The sequence below is a fragment of the Rattus norvegicus genome, chromosome 1 (genome assembly GCF_021556685.1).
Source record: "Rattus norvegicus strain SHRSP/BbbUtx chromosome 1, alternate assembly SHRSP_T2T, whole genome shotgun sequence".
Lineage (NCBI taxonomy): Eukaryota > Metazoa > Chordata > Mammalia > Rodentia > Muridae > Rattus > Rattus norvegicus.
In genome coordinates, this window is record NC_141534.1 from 178,068,099 (window position 1) to 178,085,687 (window position 17,589).

General features: G+C 42.6%; 1 protein-coding gene across 1 annotated transcript in view; it reads left to right on the plus strand.

Annotated features, from left to right (window-relative positions):
• The first annotated feature begins 7,377 nt into the window (after positions 1 to 7,377).
• Ctr9 (CTR9 component of Paf1/RNA polymerase II complex) overlaps positions 7,378 to 17,589 on the plus strand; it is a 30,030-nt gene continuing 19,818 nt past the window's right edge. The window contains 5 exon segments of the mRNA NM_001100661.1: positions 7,378 to 7,545; positions 8,553 to 8,651; positions 13,425 to 13,664; positions 14,063 to 14,180; positions 15,820 to 15,909. Of these exon segments, the coding sequence (NP_001094131.1) occupies positions 7,501 to 7,545; positions 8,553 to 8,651; positions 13,425 to 13,664; positions 14,063 to 14,180; positions 15,820 to 15,909 (592 nt within the window). The 5' untranslated portion in view covers positions 7,378 to 7,500.

The window sequence follows — 17,589 nt, forward strand, 5'->3', positions numbered from 1 at the left end:
AGTATGCTGGACCAGCACCATCAGCACCATCCGGAGACTCAATAAAAATGAGTGCTATCCACTCCTAAGAATCAGACACTGAGGAGCTACTCAGAAATCTGAGTTTAACTCTTCCCTGGGTGAAGCCTGTGACATTGACGAGCTTGAGCAGCAGAGCTCTTGGGGACAGGCTTGGCTCTGAAATACAGAAAGACCTCTTTAAACTTAAAAAGCTCTCTAGACTAGCCAGTTTGGTGGCCTATGCCTTTAATCCCAGCCCTGGGGAAACAGAGGCAGGGGGATCTCCGATTTCAAGGCCAGCCTGGTCTATATATCAAGTACCAGGATAGCCAGGGCTATGTAGAGACAGCCTGTCTCAAAAAACAAAGAGCTCGCCTTCTGTCTCATTATTGCAGAAAGTTATTGCTGTTGGAAGAGAATCTTTCCAAACAAAGTGAAAAGACTTGAAATAAAAATAGTGCTGACATTTTGATTCCAATGCCTCTTTCAATTATTTCTGTAAACAGGTCTGCTACACGAGAGCAGCCTGCCCTGTGGCAAAGGCATGTCAGTATGACCAGGACTTGAACTCTCTTTGGCCAAAACTCACTGACGAGTTGGCAAAGTTTACTAAGTTTGCAGAGTTTACAAAGCAGACTTAAGCCATCGATTTTACTAGCCACAACACCAGTCAAGTTGACATTCCACCTGATTGAGGGGATAAACAGGTACAATCGTTGGGAAAGACTTTCTTAAATCTGCACATCATTCTTTTGGCATAAAATCACGTGAGGGATAAGCAAAAAGATTCTCCCCTAAAGGGCATGTTGGTTCATTTCATTTTGTCTTGTTTTGGTTTTTCTTTGCCATAACAAGTTCCAGAACTCAAGGTCTGTTGTTTTGTGTGTGTGTGTGTGTGTGTGTGTGTGTGTGTGTGTGTGTGTGTGTGGGTGTTTGCCTTCATGTGTATCTATACACTACATGCATGTATGGTGCCCACAGAGGCCAGAAGAAGGCATCAGACACCCTGAATCTGAAGTTACAGATGGTTGTGGAGCAGCAAGTGCCCACCACACTGGGAACCACACTTTGGGCCATTTTAGCAGAATTTTAACAGAAGAGAGCACAGGGAACACACAGCATATAACAAAGCCCTTACATTTGAATGGGCTCATGGTCTCACATGTCACCGTCCACAAAGTAGATTCTTGTCAAGATTCTATTCTGCTTGAAATCTGTTAAAGCCTAATTTAACTTACTTCCCTCCTTCGAAAACAATCAATAGGGGCTGGCTCTGCAGTTAAGAGCACTGACTGCTCTTCCACAGGTTCTGAGTTCAATTCCCAGCAACCACATGGTGGCTCACAACCACCTGAAATGGTATCCGATGCCCTCTTCTGGTGTGTCTGAGGACAGCTACAATGCACTCATACATAAAGTAAATGAATATTTTAGAAAAAAGCATCAATATTAAGTCTTTAAAAGGAGAAGAGGGGAGTCTAGTGGCTCCATGGGGATTCCGGAAAGCAGGGAAAGAAGAGCTAAGAGACCGTTCCCATGTTAAGTGAAAGAAAACACAAAGGACACATAGATGGTGGACAATGTAGAAACAGCTCTGACCAAACACGGTCCATTTCAGCTCATTCTCCCATCAACTACAGGAGACAGATGTGACTGCTGCCTGCCTCCCACCGCCTGCATCACTGGCTATAGTACCTATACCATGAGTTGGTCTGAAAAAATAAATGACTTTCGGAATGAATGTTCTGGCACAAATAAACATTCATAGCCTGACAGTTACTATTATTCAATTATTACCAGAAGAAATAAGGAGTAACTAGAGGTTAGGTAACCTTCCCAGGCACTCAAAGGATAGCACACACTTAGGGACCACTTCTACAGTTATCCCTTGGCAAACAAACCTGAGATACAGTCCTCTTTGTCCCCCCTCCCCCCTCCCTCACCACCACCACCAGCTTTTGGAAGCCAGGAAAGGGCATGTGATCCCCTAGAGCTGGGATGCTCAGGTCCTCTGCAGGAGCAGCAAATGTTTTTAACCATGGAGCCTCATCTCCATCCCCTATACTTAACTTTTATACCTTTAAGCCAGATTGCTGCCTATATTGGTGGGTTTTTTTCAGCCTTTCCTTTTTATTATTCTTTTAAGGAGCATCTGAGGCCCCAAGCCTGTGTCCTAATATCAAAACACAAGCCCCTGGAATATGGGGACACTGCCCTGCTCTCACTGTCACTCTATGGGAGCCCTGGTGAAGGCTTAAACACACAATCCTCAGATGACTCGGCCAAGCGTGTTTTGGAGGATGCACACTCTGTTTTTAATTCATCAATTCTAGGCATTTTTAGCAGGAAAAATTTCTGGTTATTGTAATCTCCTGAAACAAATTAAAGTCTTGAGTTCCAGTACTTAGAAAGTATTTAAACACAGAAGCATTGACAACATAATTATATTAAAATGAGGCCATTAATGTACTCCTCGTCAGCATAAGGGATGTCCTTAGAAGCAGAGGCAGGAAGAACTTAAACACACAGAGGGAGTCACTCTGAAACTGGGAGAAAACAAGCCTGCACAAGCCAAGAAAAGACACCTCAGGGAAGAAAAAATAAACAGCCCAGCCAACATCCTGATCTGTAACGCTCAGCCTCTCAGAGCTGGGAGAAAATGAATTTCTGTTAAGTCATCCTGAGTGAAGTTTTTATTACTTGAACCATAGCAAACTCTGTACAGCTTCTCAAACCTTCCTAACAACGTGTACAGACTGCTTATAATATTTCCTTTCGTGTACAGATTCTCAAAGGATATCTAATTGAAGAACTGGAATATTCTTTGTTAAGATGAAATATCCCTTTATGACTTTTAACAGTGAGATAATGTATCAACACAGGAAGCAGCTTGTTTTCCAGGTTGGCTCATTGTGTGTTTAAAGCGGCCACCAAATACAGTGTCAACAACAGAGAAAGAACAGTGTGCTCCAATGTGCACTTTGCTTGCTGGAGGTGCTGCACTCTGACCAGGAGCCCAGAGGCCCAGCACGGAGCTCAGAATTGTTACTGTTGTTTATTTGTTGTTTTGGATGAGGTCTCCCTGGTTAGTCCTGGTTGATCTAAAACTGTAGACCGGGCAAGTTGCCAAACTTGGAGATCCTCTTGCCTCTGCCTCCCGAGAGCCAGGATTCAAGGCACTCGCCACCACAGGCAGCAGAGCTCAGCATTTTGTAAGCAGACCTTGTGCAATCAAGCTAACCGAACTGAAATCTCCCTGAAACTGGACCCACAGCTTCGGACGTCCGATCTAATCAGTGTCTGCATAGTCAGGGAAAAACAAAAGGCTGGCTGCACTAGGTCAGGACTGCAGCAGGTGGGCCCCTGCCTCAAGTGCCTCAAGGCCTGAACCCTTCTAGGCTCTGGCTCTATTCTCTCTGGAGTATCTCAGCCAACCCTATTGTTTGGTTTTGTGATTTTCATTTTGATTTGTTTCTGGCTTTTCAAGACAGGGTTTCTCTATAGCCTGGACTGTCCTGGAACTCACACTGTACACCAGGCTGGCCTCGAACTCAGATCTGCCTCTGCTGCAGCTGCTGCCGCTGCTCTCCAATTCCAGCCCCCACCCTCAGTCCCACATAGTGTTTTGTTTTTTTGGGTTTTTTTTGGTTTTTTTTCGGAGCTGGGGACGGAACCCAGGGCCTTGTGTTTGCTAGGCAAGCGCTCTACCGCTGAGCTAAATCCCCAACCCCTCACATAGTGTTTTAAGTTTCATTTCTACGCCAGTAGCTCTTAGGCTTACTTCTCCAGGTCAGGAATCATATCTTCATATCCAGCTGCTTACTGTATGCCTGTCTTTGGCTGTCTCCGACATATCAGCTGACGGATCAGTGGCTAGACAGACACAGCCTAAACCACTGACTCCTCCATTACCTCAGGGATGCAGCATGCCACTGGGACAGGAGTCCCCTAAGCAGTCTAGCCACATTCTTTCACCTTCCAGTCCATTTGCAAGCACACAGGACAATTGTCTAAAGCCACAAAGAACGTGTTCCCATTCCCTTTCTCTCACTGATGCATACACATCTTTTAAAACTTTTCAGTCACAATGGACCTAAGGCAAAAACCGGAATGCAGGGAGTGAGGTGGGGGTGGGGGGCTAGAGATGGTTCAGTGGTTACAAGTATGTTTTGTGCTTCCAGAGGACCAAGTTTTGTTCTCAGCAGTCACATTGAGCAACTCACAATTCCAACTGCCTGTAACTCCTTGTCCAGGGGGGAGGGGGAGTTTCAGGGAGAGGGGTGGAGAGAGAAGAGGAGGAAGGGGAAGGGGGAGGGGCACCCAAAGCAGAGCTGTTGTTGGAGCAGTCACTTATATCTGTGGGACAGTTAGATGGCTCTGTGGGTAAAAGCCCTTGATGCGAAAGCCTGACATCGGAGGTTGGTCCCTGGAACCCTTGATGGAAAGAAAGAAGAGACACCTGAATGTTGTCTTCTGTCCCACACACACATAATAGTATATAATAAATACAATTTTTAAATTAAAAATAAGACACTTGGAAGAGTTAAGCGAGTTCAGACTTAAAACGACTGCTTCATCAAATGTACACACACTAGAGTTTCCAATTATATAACTGGTCAGTTCATGGTGGGGAAAGGGCTATTTTCTCACATGATTCCAAATGAACTCCTATCTTCAAACTTTCACCTTTAACGTCTGAAATTAAACTGTTCTGTTAGAGAGTCAGTGTCACTTGAGAACCGTTAAATAGTTTCCTCCTTGGAGACGACAGGTAGTTAAACATGGTCCTGTACTAGTTTTATTTCAAAGCACAAAGTACTCAGCTGTGCCCTGAGCTTTTGCTCTACATGGCTGACGTCAGCACGCTGAAGTTGGAATCTTCAACTCCCCCCTACTCTCCACGTGTTTTACATTCCAGGCTCATGGCTTCCTTCTGGACACGTGAAGCTCCTCTCTCTAGTACACACACCCAGATCATATTAATTTTCTCATCAATTATCACTTCTCCCAAATCCCAACCTGAATCAAGTTCCCCTATTAACCAAACACTGAGTCCCACATCATCAGGATATCTTTGGTTACCAGTAAACAAAAGACCAAACGTCTGACAGGGACTTTCATACCAGGGAGGCTTTGGAGCATGTAGAGTAACCACCACCACCCACTGTAGTGTGTGTGTCTTTATGTGATTCTTTATAAGCTTTGTCATGTATCAAGCAGACTTCCCCAAACAATATTCCCTAACTGCATGTGAGGACATCTGACATATGGCTTACCCAAGTGGAGGACTGACTTTAATTGTAATTAATTGAAAGTATGGAAAACTGAGATATGTGGTCCTTTTCCCACTGTAAATCTTAGGAAATCTAAATATTGACCCAAATAAAGTTAAAACAATTAAATCAAGAATATACCTTTAAGGGGTTGGGGATTTAGCTCAGTGGTAGAGCGCTTGCCTAGGAAGCGCAAGGCCCTGGGTTCTGTCCCCAGCTCCGAAAAATAGAACCAAAAAAAAAAAAAGAATATACCTTTAAAATACATGCTGGATTTCCAAGACCTAATAGGAAAAATGTAAATTAAAGCTCAAGTTTAATATTAGCCATTAGTTGAAATGATAGTATCCTGGCTTTAATGAGTTAAATAAGATATATTACTAAGATTAATCTCATCTGGCTTTTATATTTTAATTTGGCTGCTAACATTTTTTTTAAGTTATGATAGGCATGGTGGCTCACCCAGCATTGCACAGGCAAAGTCAGACAGATCTCTGTGAGTTCAAGACCAACCTGATCTACATAGTGAGTTACAGGCTACATAGTGAGACCCTGTCTAAAAAAATTTTTTTAAAGATTACACACGTAGTTATCACTCTACTTATATTAGCAAGCACTGATCCAAACATTTAAATAATTACACAACCATTAAGGGAAAACATAAATTTAATTCAGTTTGTCCTCAAGGGTTTTAAGGGAGTTGAAAGGAAGAACATAAATGAACTGGTATTTTTCTGCCCCTGAGTGTGTAATATATCTGAAACCAGGTTGGAGCTTGGAGCCAGAGAAGATAAGAATCAAGTGAGGACGGCAAAAGGATAACAGTATTGTTGGCTCAGCAGAAGAAATGGGGAGAAAGCAGGGACTAGCTCCAAAAACACTTGCTAGGGGTGCAGGGGGCTCTGTTTGTTTGTTTTGAGACAGGATCTCTCTCTCTCTCTTCTGTAACCCCAGGTTCGCCTGGGACTCCATGTATAGAGAGGGTAGCCTAAAATTCAGAGAAATCCACTCGCCCCTCCCTCCTGAGAGTTGAGATTAAAGGCATGTGCCACCATGCTCAGCTAAACTGACCCTTTTTTATTTGCTTATTTATTAAGATTCTTCCCTTATTTATTCCGATCACAAAAAAAAACTATTTAACACTCTTCTATAGTGAAATCTTTAGCTAAAATGTTTTTAAATTCTATAATTTCATTATTTTGGTTTAATCGAATTCTTCTGATTTTATTTAAATAAAATCTAGCGGTTCCTTTTTATTGTGCTCCCAAAGAAATATAAGTACATAAAGAAATATATAAAAGCCAAGTGCCCAAGCTTATGCCCATAACCACAGCAGTCAGAAGGTTGAGGTCAGGAGTTTCAGGTCAACCTGGGGTACAGACTATCTCAAAAAAATAAAATAGGGCTGACAAGAAGATTCAGCGGGTAAAGTTGCCTGGATCCAACGCTAACTACCTGAGTTCGATCCCTAGGACCTTCAGAGTAAGAGAAAACTGATTCCCACAAGATGTCCCCTGACCTCCATTCCCCACACCATCGCTCGCGTGTATCTGTAATAAAAAATGTGTATCGCGTGTATACGAATAAAAAAATGCAACAAATAATCCGCGCATTATTACCATAACTTCAGAATTCACTGATTATGTCTATTTAAATTAGTCACAAAGATATCACCAGTGTGACTTGCACAAACAGGCTGGGAAAAGACTGCAGAGCTGGTTAAAAAAAAAAGATTGAATTATCCCCAAGAAGCTTAGGTGGCCGAAAAGGCACCGCCCACAAAATTCGTCACCAGAGGTCCCGCCCATAGGGGCGTGGTTTCGCCTCGTCAACACCACTCCCTGCCCTGGCGCGGGCCTGTGAGGAACTGAGTTTGGACTACTTAGCGGTAGATGCCGCGTTCCCGAAGGCTCTTGGTCACCTACGGCTGGCACAACGACAACCTCGAAACTATCAGTCTTTCCAAAGAAGGCTGCGCCGGAGCCGCCAGGCGGAGCTCGCCTGGAACACGCCCTCCTGATAGTGCTTCCGGGACAGGGGGCGGGGCCTCCGGAAGTGGCCGGTCGCGGGTCTGAAGCTCGTTGTTTCAGCGGCCGACAGGAAAGGAGAAGGTGCATCTCAGGCAGCTCCGCTGGGTGTGAGGTGTGGTAACCTCTTGCAAGACTGGAAGCCCGGACTACGAGCTCCGGAGCCGCAGAGTGAGAAGCGCCTGCTTTCAGAGCTCGCCATGTCGCGGGGTTCCATCGAGATTCCCCTCCGGGATACTGACGAGGTGGGTGCTGAGTGTGGAGCGGGGGAGGGCTGTGAACTTGGACGATCCCAGCACCGACTTTGCTCCGCTTGATATTTTGAGGGGAGAGCCGCAGTCGAGCTCCTCGAACCAAGCTCCATTCAGCTGGTCACCTTTCTGGCTGCAAGGACTTCGGGAAAGTTCGCCTGTAGCCTGCTTCTTGTTGACAGTCGGCTGTCTTCCGGGGCGCAGGGGTGTGAGCGCCGAGTAAACCACGGATTACAGAGGGGACTCGATGCTCCCGGAGCTACCTGCTGCTCCAACTTGGATTTTTTTTTTTTCTTATCTCCCTGGGGATCTGAGAGGTGGCTCTTAATTCCTTGGAAGAAAAGTCTGTCAAGGCACACTGTTAACACAGCTCTCTCAGCGAGATAAGGGACTCGAGATTTAGCCGCTCCTGTATGCTGGTGGCAACGACCCACTTTCATCCATGGGTGGCGTGCGTTTTGTCTGAATAAAGCTCCAGTTTTGCTTCAGTCTTACTGGATTTGTTACACTTCTATTTTTGATCGAGGTAGAATTCATTCTTAAAATCTGGTGGTCTTGGGTATATTCCAGAATATTTTTCTTCTAGTTTTTGTGCCCACATTTTAGGCATATATGTGACACACGATAGTGCCTCCGTGATTTAAGTGTACACTGGCATTCAACTTTGCCTGGTCTCTGGGATCTCCAACCTATGGCATCAGTGTTTCATTGGCTTATAGGTTATACAAGGTTTCATTTTGGTTTTGAGTAAGCAAGTCGTTGGGAATTTTATAGTTTGGTGGTATGAAGACGACTAACAGGATTTGTCTGCTTCTCTATGCTTTGACCACACCACACTACAACCTATTTGCCATGTGTTTCCTAAATAGGAACATGTATTCGTTCACCCCACTGAGAGTGAGTACATATCCTTTGTGTGTGTGCACTGCGGAGTGTTCACAGCAGGCAGGAGAGAAATTGTGAACTTAAAAAGGAAACAAACCGTTTATTCTGTGTTTCAGGTCATTGAACTTGACTTCGATCAGTTACCGGAGGGGGATGAAGTTATCAGTATTCTGAAGCAGGAGCACACACAACTGCACATATGGATTGCTTTGGCGGTCAGTATTCCTATTGCAGATTTTTCTGTTGACTGGAAAGATATGTGATTTTGGTTTTCAAGGACAGTAATGGCCCACATGATTAAATCGTTTGTGCATGATTAAATTATCTGTATGAAAATTAGTTAAAGCCAGGCATTACGGTAGCAGCAGAGACAGGTCGGATCACCGAGTTTACGTTCAGCCTGGTCTACTTCTAGGACAGTGAGGGCTACGCATGTGTGCATGAAACATGGTTATATTATCGTTTACAGAATAATAAGGGCAGTTTCCTAACTACAACTCTACTGGTAAATTAATGTCTGTTGATAGCGCCGCAAGATCATTTAAGGTAAATAGTTCTCTATATGGAGGTTTTAATTACTTAGTGGTAATTCATTGAAGCTTAGCTTAGTTGGAATAAACATTGCTTTCCATAACATCTCTTCTAAAACATTCTGGAAGGTGATTAGGCTCCAAGCTAATACATAAAGAGGCCCTTCTGTGGTGCAGTTTATCTTGGCATCACGTTTTTGTCATATTTGTTCCTGCCTCCATAATATGAATGCTACTAGAAATCTCAGGAAATCCAGTCTGGGAACCTACAACTAGACTCTCTAGCCCCCGGCACCATGTCTCCTTATGATGAGAAATAGTAAGATAAACTATACTCATTATTCCTAAACCGGTATGCCACAGTGGCTCATATAAAGATAGAGAAGAACTTCCTAATATTACCTCAATGGTCAGAAAAATAGGTTTGGAATTGGGCACATTTTCTGCCCAAGTATGCTGTGGATTGAATCTAGGTCCTTAAAAATTCCAGGCAAACACACACCTACTAAGCTGTATCCCCAGCCTTGTTTTTACCTTTTACTATGAGGCAGAGTCTCACTAAGTTCCCCAGGCTGGCCTTGACCTTTAGTCTTCCTGCTCAGCCTTCTAGGTATTTATTTTAAGAAATATATAATTGTTAGTGCACATTGTACATATTAATGGATTTCTCTGAGACATTTCTCTATACGCATATATTGTGTGTTGGTCATATCCACCCTCCTAAGCCCCCTAACCCATACCCTGCTATAATCCATCGATTTTAAGGGGTATTTCTTTTTCTCAATTCCAGCTCACATAAAAAAAAAATCTCTCCTGTGGGCACTACTCACAGATCCCTGTACCTTATATGTTACTGTAATAGACCTGAGCCTTCTTACTATAATCATAAGATTGTGGGGGATAATGAATCCCAGCTGCAGGTTTGTTTTTTAACAGGCATGCAAGGGTGTGGGTCTCTCCATCTCCCAGAAGCTGAGATTACAGGTGTACCAGTAGTGGGCTTGTACATGCACTAAGGACTCATCCGCTTAGTCCCCAGTTGATGGGTACCATTCCTGAGTAGTTAACTCTGGGTAAAATGGATTAACGATATGTTAGATGGAATTTCTGGTGTATCTTAAGTAGACAACATGTCCAGGTTTCCCTGTTTGGCTGCCATAGGAAGCTCCCAGGGCATAGGCTCTCCCAGGTAGGTACAGCTGGTTTGTTAAGCAGAGTTGACTTCATGTTTTTCCTGCATATAGTATCAGCGCCTTTGGAATCCAGATGAAGTCCCCCTGGAACCTACCATGTGGGTGCTATGCACTGAACCATACAAGAGCAACCAGTGCTCTTAACCACTGAGCCATCTCATAGCCCCAAACTTTTAAACCTAATGTTTCAATAAAGTCTTGTTCTCTTAAAAAAAAAAATCTATACCATCCTTAGAGTTTTGTATATATCTTCTAGTTCCATCCATTTTCCTGAAACTGACATGGTTCATTCTTTATGGCTAGATAAAACTCTATTACATGAATAGTTTATTTACCATTCACCATGGGCACCTACACTGATTCCATAGCCTGCTTTTGTGAGCAGTCACACTAAATGTGGATGCATGGGTAGTGTTTATATGTGCTGACTTTTTCCTTTGGATATAGGACTGGGTGATATGGGGGGGGGGTCATAGGTCATCCTACTTTTAGACTATGAGGAATTACCCTACTGACTTTCCTCATCCTTGCCAACATTTGTTAAATCTTGGTATTATTGGTGATAGCCATTTTTACTAGGGCAAAGTAGAATCTCAACTTTTTCAAATTTGGGGGGGGGGGTTGGAGTTTTTTGTTTTGTTTTTAAAGATATATTCATATTTTATGTGTACAAGTGCTTTGCCTGTGTGTATTCTTGTATACCACATGTATGCCTGATGCCTTCAGAGGCTAAAGAGAGTATTGGACCTCCCTGGAGCTGGAGGTATAGACAGCCGTTAGATGCCATTAGACAGAGCCTGGGACCCAAACCCCCATCCTTGCTGCTCTTAACTGCTGAGTCATCTCTCCATCTTCTAGTTTATTTGTTGTTGTTGTTTGGGGTGATGTTGTTGTTTGAAATAGAATTTCATATAGCCCAGGCTGGCCTCAAACCAGCTCTTTGTCTGAGGCTGGCCTTGAACTCTTGAGCTTCCCTGACTTCACCTCCTGCTGGGAGGTTTATGCCTCTGTGTCCGGTTCACAGTGTACTTTTCAAACACACTTGCCTCCTAACTAAAGACTCTGCATGCCCGTGGACTTAGGAGTCTGTGCTTAGCCGTTGGGAAGCGCCTGTCGTGTCCTTGGCCTGTTGGTTAGCGCCTGTCGTGTCCTTGGCCTGTTGGTTGATTGGCTTACTTGTTTTTGTGCTTGTTTGCTGGATAGCTGGTTTTTGACTTTTTCATGTATTCTAGAGATGGACTCTCTGTTGTTAGGTAAATATCTGGAGATGGATTATAATATAAATATAATGTATAATATAAATATCTAGAGACGGATCCTCTGTTAGGTAAATATCTGGCAAAGATTTTCTCCATTCCATAAGCCAACTCCTTCACCCTGTTGACTCCTTTGCTTGCAGGTACTCAGTTTATTGTAGTTCTGTGTGTCTATTTGTGCTTTTGTTTTCTGAAGTGTCTACCCTAAGACAGTCTTCCTAGCTGGGTGTAGAGGCATACTTCTAAAAGTCAGTATTTCAGAGTCTGAGGCAGGAGGGTTGCAAGTTTGAAGCTAGTCTAGGCTCCATATTGAAACTGTTTCAAAAAAAAAAAAAAGTCTTCCATTCACACATGGATATACAAAAAAGTTATTTCTACTAACAGAACAGTCAACTTTTCCTAGTCCCTGTAGATCAAGCCATTGATCCAGTTATTAATTGATATAATTGGTATTAATGGTAGAATAAACTGATAAAGCTTTGTAGTTACTGTTGGGGAAGCTGTAGTCATAGGGTTTTGTTTTTGTTTTTGTTTTTTTAAAGATTTATTTATTTATTTAATATATATGAGTACACTGTAGCTGTCTTAGACACACCAGAAGAGGGCATCAGATCTTATTACAGATGGTTGTGAGCCACCGTGTGGGTGCTGAGATTTGAACTCAGGACCTCCGGAAAAACAGTCAGTGCTCTTAACCACTGAGCCATTTCTCCAGCCCTGTAGTCACAGGTTTAAAGAAGACTTTGTTCAAGTTTGTCCTTAAACAGTACTCTAATTTCTGAGACTGTTTCCTCAAAACTATGAAGATGTTAGTACTCACTCTTAGGTAGTTGTAAGGATCAGAGGAAATATATGTAGCTCCTGGCATGGTATGTGACCTATAGACAGTAGTTGATACTGGGTAGATTTTTTTTTTTATATTATTTATGAGGCATATGCCTAGGGAAGTTAATAATCTGTCCCCAAATTACTGATAGTTTTTGGTAGAAGCAAAACCAGAGCCCAAGTGATTTTTATTGTTTTTGAGACAGGGTCTCTTATAGCATGCTAGGATTCGTTTATTTTTTACTGTGGGGATGAGATTAGTGTATATGCTACATGTATCTGTTTGTATGTTGCCCTTATGTGTACATGTAGAGGCCAGAGGCCAACATTAGCTATCTTTTTTTTTCTTGGAGACGATCTCAACATGTCTGGCCTGGAACTTACTGTGTAGACCAGTGTAGCCTCAAACTCATAGAAATCCATCTGTCTCCACATTATTTTTTGAGATAAGGTCTCTCATTAAACATAGAGTTCCCTGTTTCAGTTAGAGTGGCTGGCCAACAATCTCCCAGGTTCATTCGTTCTCTTTTCTCTCCCCCCACCTCTGTGTGTCTGTCTGTCTGTCTGTCTGTCTGTCTGTCTGTCTGTCTGTCTCTCTCTCTCTCTCTCTCTCTCTCTCTCTCTCTCTCTCGTTTCCTGGGGTTAAACTATTACTAGATGAGAAACAAACATCTTTTGTGATTCTAATTTTAATAGCTGTATTCATATTTAATTGACTTTGATAAACTGCTCATGTGTGAATTGTACCACTTGGTATTAAGTCTGGGTGTCCCTGTGGAGCTGCCACCACAGTCACTTGAGGTCAGTGAATGTATACAGTGCCCCAAAGTTCCTTCTATGTTCTTTCTCAGCCCTTCTGTTTCCAGCCAGCACTGATCTACACTACTTGGATTTTTTGCTGTTAAGCATTTTTCTAGAGTCTTATAGAAGTGGAATCCACAGTGTGTATTCTTATGGTAGACAGGCTTCTTTTAGCATAATTAATTTGAGATTTATTTATTTTGTAATTGCTGTCAATAGTTTACTTCTTTGCATCACAGAAATATACCATAGCTATTTTATTGATCCACTTGTTAATTTGGGCTTCCCGTTTTCGCTATTACAAGTAAAACTTCTATAAACATTTGTGTTGTTTTGTGTGTGGACACATGTTTAATGATTTTAATATCTTCCTTTGCCTACAGCTGGAGTACTACAAGCAAGGGAAAACAGAAGAGTTTGTGAAGCTGCTGGAGGCTGCACGGATAGATGGCAATTTGGACTATCGAGACCACGAGAAAGACCAGATGACTTGCTTGGATACATTGGCAGCCTACTATGTACAACAGGCTCGGAAAGAAAAGAACAAAGACAATAAGAAAGACCTTATTACGCAGGCAACTTTGTTGTATACAATGGCTGATAAAATTATTATGTATGATCAGGTAAATCAAATCTGTTGCAATTTATGAGAGCACAGAATACCACATGAAAGCAAAATACGTATATAGCAGATTCTTTGTGAAAGAGTTTTTACTAAAATGTTGATACAGTCAAAAAAGAATTTATTGAAATTAGAATTGCATTAGTCCTTAAACTGTATATGTACACATTGAGTCCATAACCCCAGTATCAAGGGTGAATTTCTAGTAGGTTTTAAGGATTGTGACCTTTGTCTTGTCACTGTCTTAGGCACAGATGTGCATTTCAGGGTAAGCGTCTCATTTGTACTTCGAGATTCTTACTGGTAGCCAGTTGCTCTGGCCACTTACAGAGGGGTCCTGAGCTTCCACACTCTGTGGTTGGTCTTGTCTCTGGTCTTAGTAAAGTCTGTACATTACAGAACCATTTGTTGGGAAGAGCCTGCTTCTGCCTGCTCGAGGGTGACAAAATGGACCAAGCTGACGCACAGTTTCATTTTGTACTTAACCAGTCTCCAAACAATATTCCAGCCCTTCTTGGTGAGTGGTCTTCAGCAGGGACCTTAGGTTCTAGTTGGTCGGCATTGACTGGGAACGTGTGTGTGTGTGTGTGTGTGTGTGTGTGTGTGTGTGTGTGTGTGTGTGTAGTGTATAGTGTATAAATATATATTATAATGTGTATAAATATAATAACCCAATATGTGTGTATATCTATAAAGAAAGTCTTGGTTAGGTTTTTTTTTTTAATTGGAAATTTTATGTATTTACATTTCATGTGTTATCCCCCTTCCCGGGTTTCCCCTCTGGAACCTCGCTATCCCATCTCCCTCCCCCTGCTTCTATGAGGGGGCTCCCCCTCCCACCCACTCCCACCTCAACAACCTGGCATTCAACAACCTGGCCCTCAACACAGAGCATCAAGCCTTCACAGGATCAAGGATGTCTCCTATTTTTATTTACTTATTTTTTTTGAACAATCTTTTTCTTTTACTGGATATTTTTATTTACATTTCAAATGTTATCCCTTTCCCGGTTTCCCCTCCAGTAACCCACTATCTCCCCCTGCTTCTATGAGGGTGCTCCCCGGCCCCGGCCCACCCACTCCTTCCCTCCTCCCTGCCCTGACATTCTCCTACACTGGGGTATCAAGCCTTGACAGGACCAAGGGCCTCTCCTCCCATTGGTGCCCAACAAGGCCATCCTCTGCTACATATGCAGCTAGAGCCATGGGTTGGTGGTTTAGTCCCTGGGAGCTCTAGGGGGTCTGGTTGGTTGATATTGTTGTTCTTCCTATGGAGTTGAAAACCCCTTTGGCTCCTTCAGTCCTTTCTCTAACTCCTCCATTAGGGACCCCGTTCTCAGTCCAATGGTTGACTGCGAGCATCGCCCTCTGTATTTGCAGGCTTTGGCAGGACACAGCGATATCAGGCTCCTGTTGGCATGCACTTCTTGGCATCTGTAATAATGTCTGGGTTTGGTGACTATGTATATGGGGTAGATCCCCAGGTGGGGCAGTCTCTGCATGGTCTTTCCTTCAGTCTCTGCTCCACATTGGTTAGTTTTTTATAAATTTGACCCAAGGTAGAGTGAAGTGGGAAAAGGATCCTCTATCAGATAACCTGTAGGTAAGTCTGTAGAGCTTTTTTCTTGATTGATAATTGATAGAGGAAGGTCTAGCTCACTGAAACAGTGCCACCCCTGGGAAGACAATTTTGGGTGGTATAAAAAAAAAAGCAGGCTGAGCAAGTCAGAAGGAGCAAGCCAAGAAGCAGCACTCCTCCATGGCCTCTGCTTCAGTTTCTGCCTCCAGGTTTCTGCTTGAGTTCCTGCCCTGACTTGCCTTCATGACTAAACTATAAGCTAAAATATGCCCTTCCCTCCCCAAGTTGTTATGGTCCCAGGGTTTATCACAGCAATCAAAAGCAAAGTAGAATAAGTTATTGTTTGCTTCCAAAGAGTCAGCAAATAATCTCTTCCTAGAATAATTGCAAGGCAGTTATTTATATTGTTATTTTACATAAAGACTTAGGACTAAAATATTGCACTACCTATGGAAAACACATTATTTAATATGATAATTCACTATTTTCAAGTATTTCCCACTGAGATATAAGTTAGTGTAAAACACAATTCATTTGTGCTCTTTACTCAACAAGGTTGTCTCTTTAAATAACCACAGGGAAAGCTTGTATCTCATTCAACAAGAAGGACTACAGAGGAGCCCTTGCTTACTATAAAAAAGCATTGCGCACTAACCCAGGATGTCCAGGTACGGGAATTTTAATTCTAAGGTGTTTATGATCCAACTTAAAATGTTGAAAATTGGTTATAAAAAGATACTTTAGGAGTAATGAAATGATAAGGTCATAGTTATTTTGTTCTGGGGTTGGGGAAATGGTTCAGTGGATAAAGTGCTGCCCCAGAGTGAGGCCTGGACTTTGGATTCCTGCTCTTATTGAAAAGTCAGTCAAGTGTGGTAGCCATCTGTAATCCCAGTACTCAGAAGGCAGAGATGGGATGCTGACACAAGCCAGCTAGCTACGCTCAACAGCATTAGTGAGCTCTGGTTTGGTTGAGAGATTGTGCGTGGATAAATAAAGTGGAGAAGGATGGAGGGAGACACCCAGTATCAGCCTTGCCCCCCTACACACACAAACAAAATTATTTTTCCTGGTGTTTATTTGATGGCAGATCATACTATATTTTTTGACCTGTGCTACTTTTCTTCCCAAATATTTTTCATTCAGTATATTTTTGATATGTATCAACTATGTGCCAGATACTGTTCTGTTTAAAGAATGCAGCAGTGAACCAAAAGATAAAAGTTTCTGCCCTCTCATATAATTCACCTTCCAGCGAATTAAATAAGAAAAACAGAGGGGTTGGGGATTTAGCTCAGTGGTAGAGCGCTTGCCTAGCAAGCGCAAGGCCCTGGGTTCGGTCCCCAGCTCCGAAAAAAAGAAAAAAGAAAAAAAAAAGAAAAAAAAAGAAAAACAGAGACTGTAAAAGATTGAAAACTTGAAGCAAAATCAGGCTATACAAAGCATTAAGAGTTACTTACAAAGGGTGACCAGGGAAATTTACCAGGAATATAAAGTGTTAGACTAATCAAGGGTCATGCAGACATATGTGAGAGAGTCATCCTGGAAAAAGCACAGCAGTACAAAGGTCCTCAGAAAACTGCTTTGCAAATTTGCAAAATACGTGAAGGCCAGTGTATCCAAAATGGAATGGATGGAAAGTCATAAGAAATGAGATCAAGGGCTGGAGAGATAGCTCAGAGGTTAAGAGCATTGAATGCTCTTCCAGAGGTCCTGAGTTCAATTCCCAGCAACCACATGGTGGCTCACAACCATCTGTAGTGGGATCCAGTGGCCTCTTGTGGTGTGTCTGTGGATGGCTATAATGTACTTATGTAAAAATAAATAAATAAACAGATTCCTAAAAAAAAAGAAAGAAATGAGATCAAAGATATTGCCCAATGCTTTTCATGTTGAGCACCTGAGTTTATAATAGGTGCTTCAAACTTTTGACAGAAATAGGAATCCTTGGAGGGCTTTGGGCAGAAGAATGTGTGATCTGACTTGTGCTTAAAAGTACCTTTGAAGGGCTGGAGAGAGGGCTCAGCAGTTAGGAGTACTAGCTGCTCTTACAGAGAACTAAATTCTTTACACATAAATGGCAGCTTCAAACTGTAACTCCAGTTCTGAGGACCCGCCTCCCTCACACAGACATACATGCAGATAAAACACCAATGCACATAAAATTTTAAGAGTACCATTGAGGGCTGGAGAGATGGCTCAGCAGTTAAGAGCACCCGACTACTCTTCCAAAGGTCCTGAGTTCAATTCCCAGCAACCACATGGTGGCTCACAACCATCTGTAAAGAGATTTGATGCCCTCTTCTGGTGTATCTGAAGACAGCTACAGTGTACTTATATATAATAAA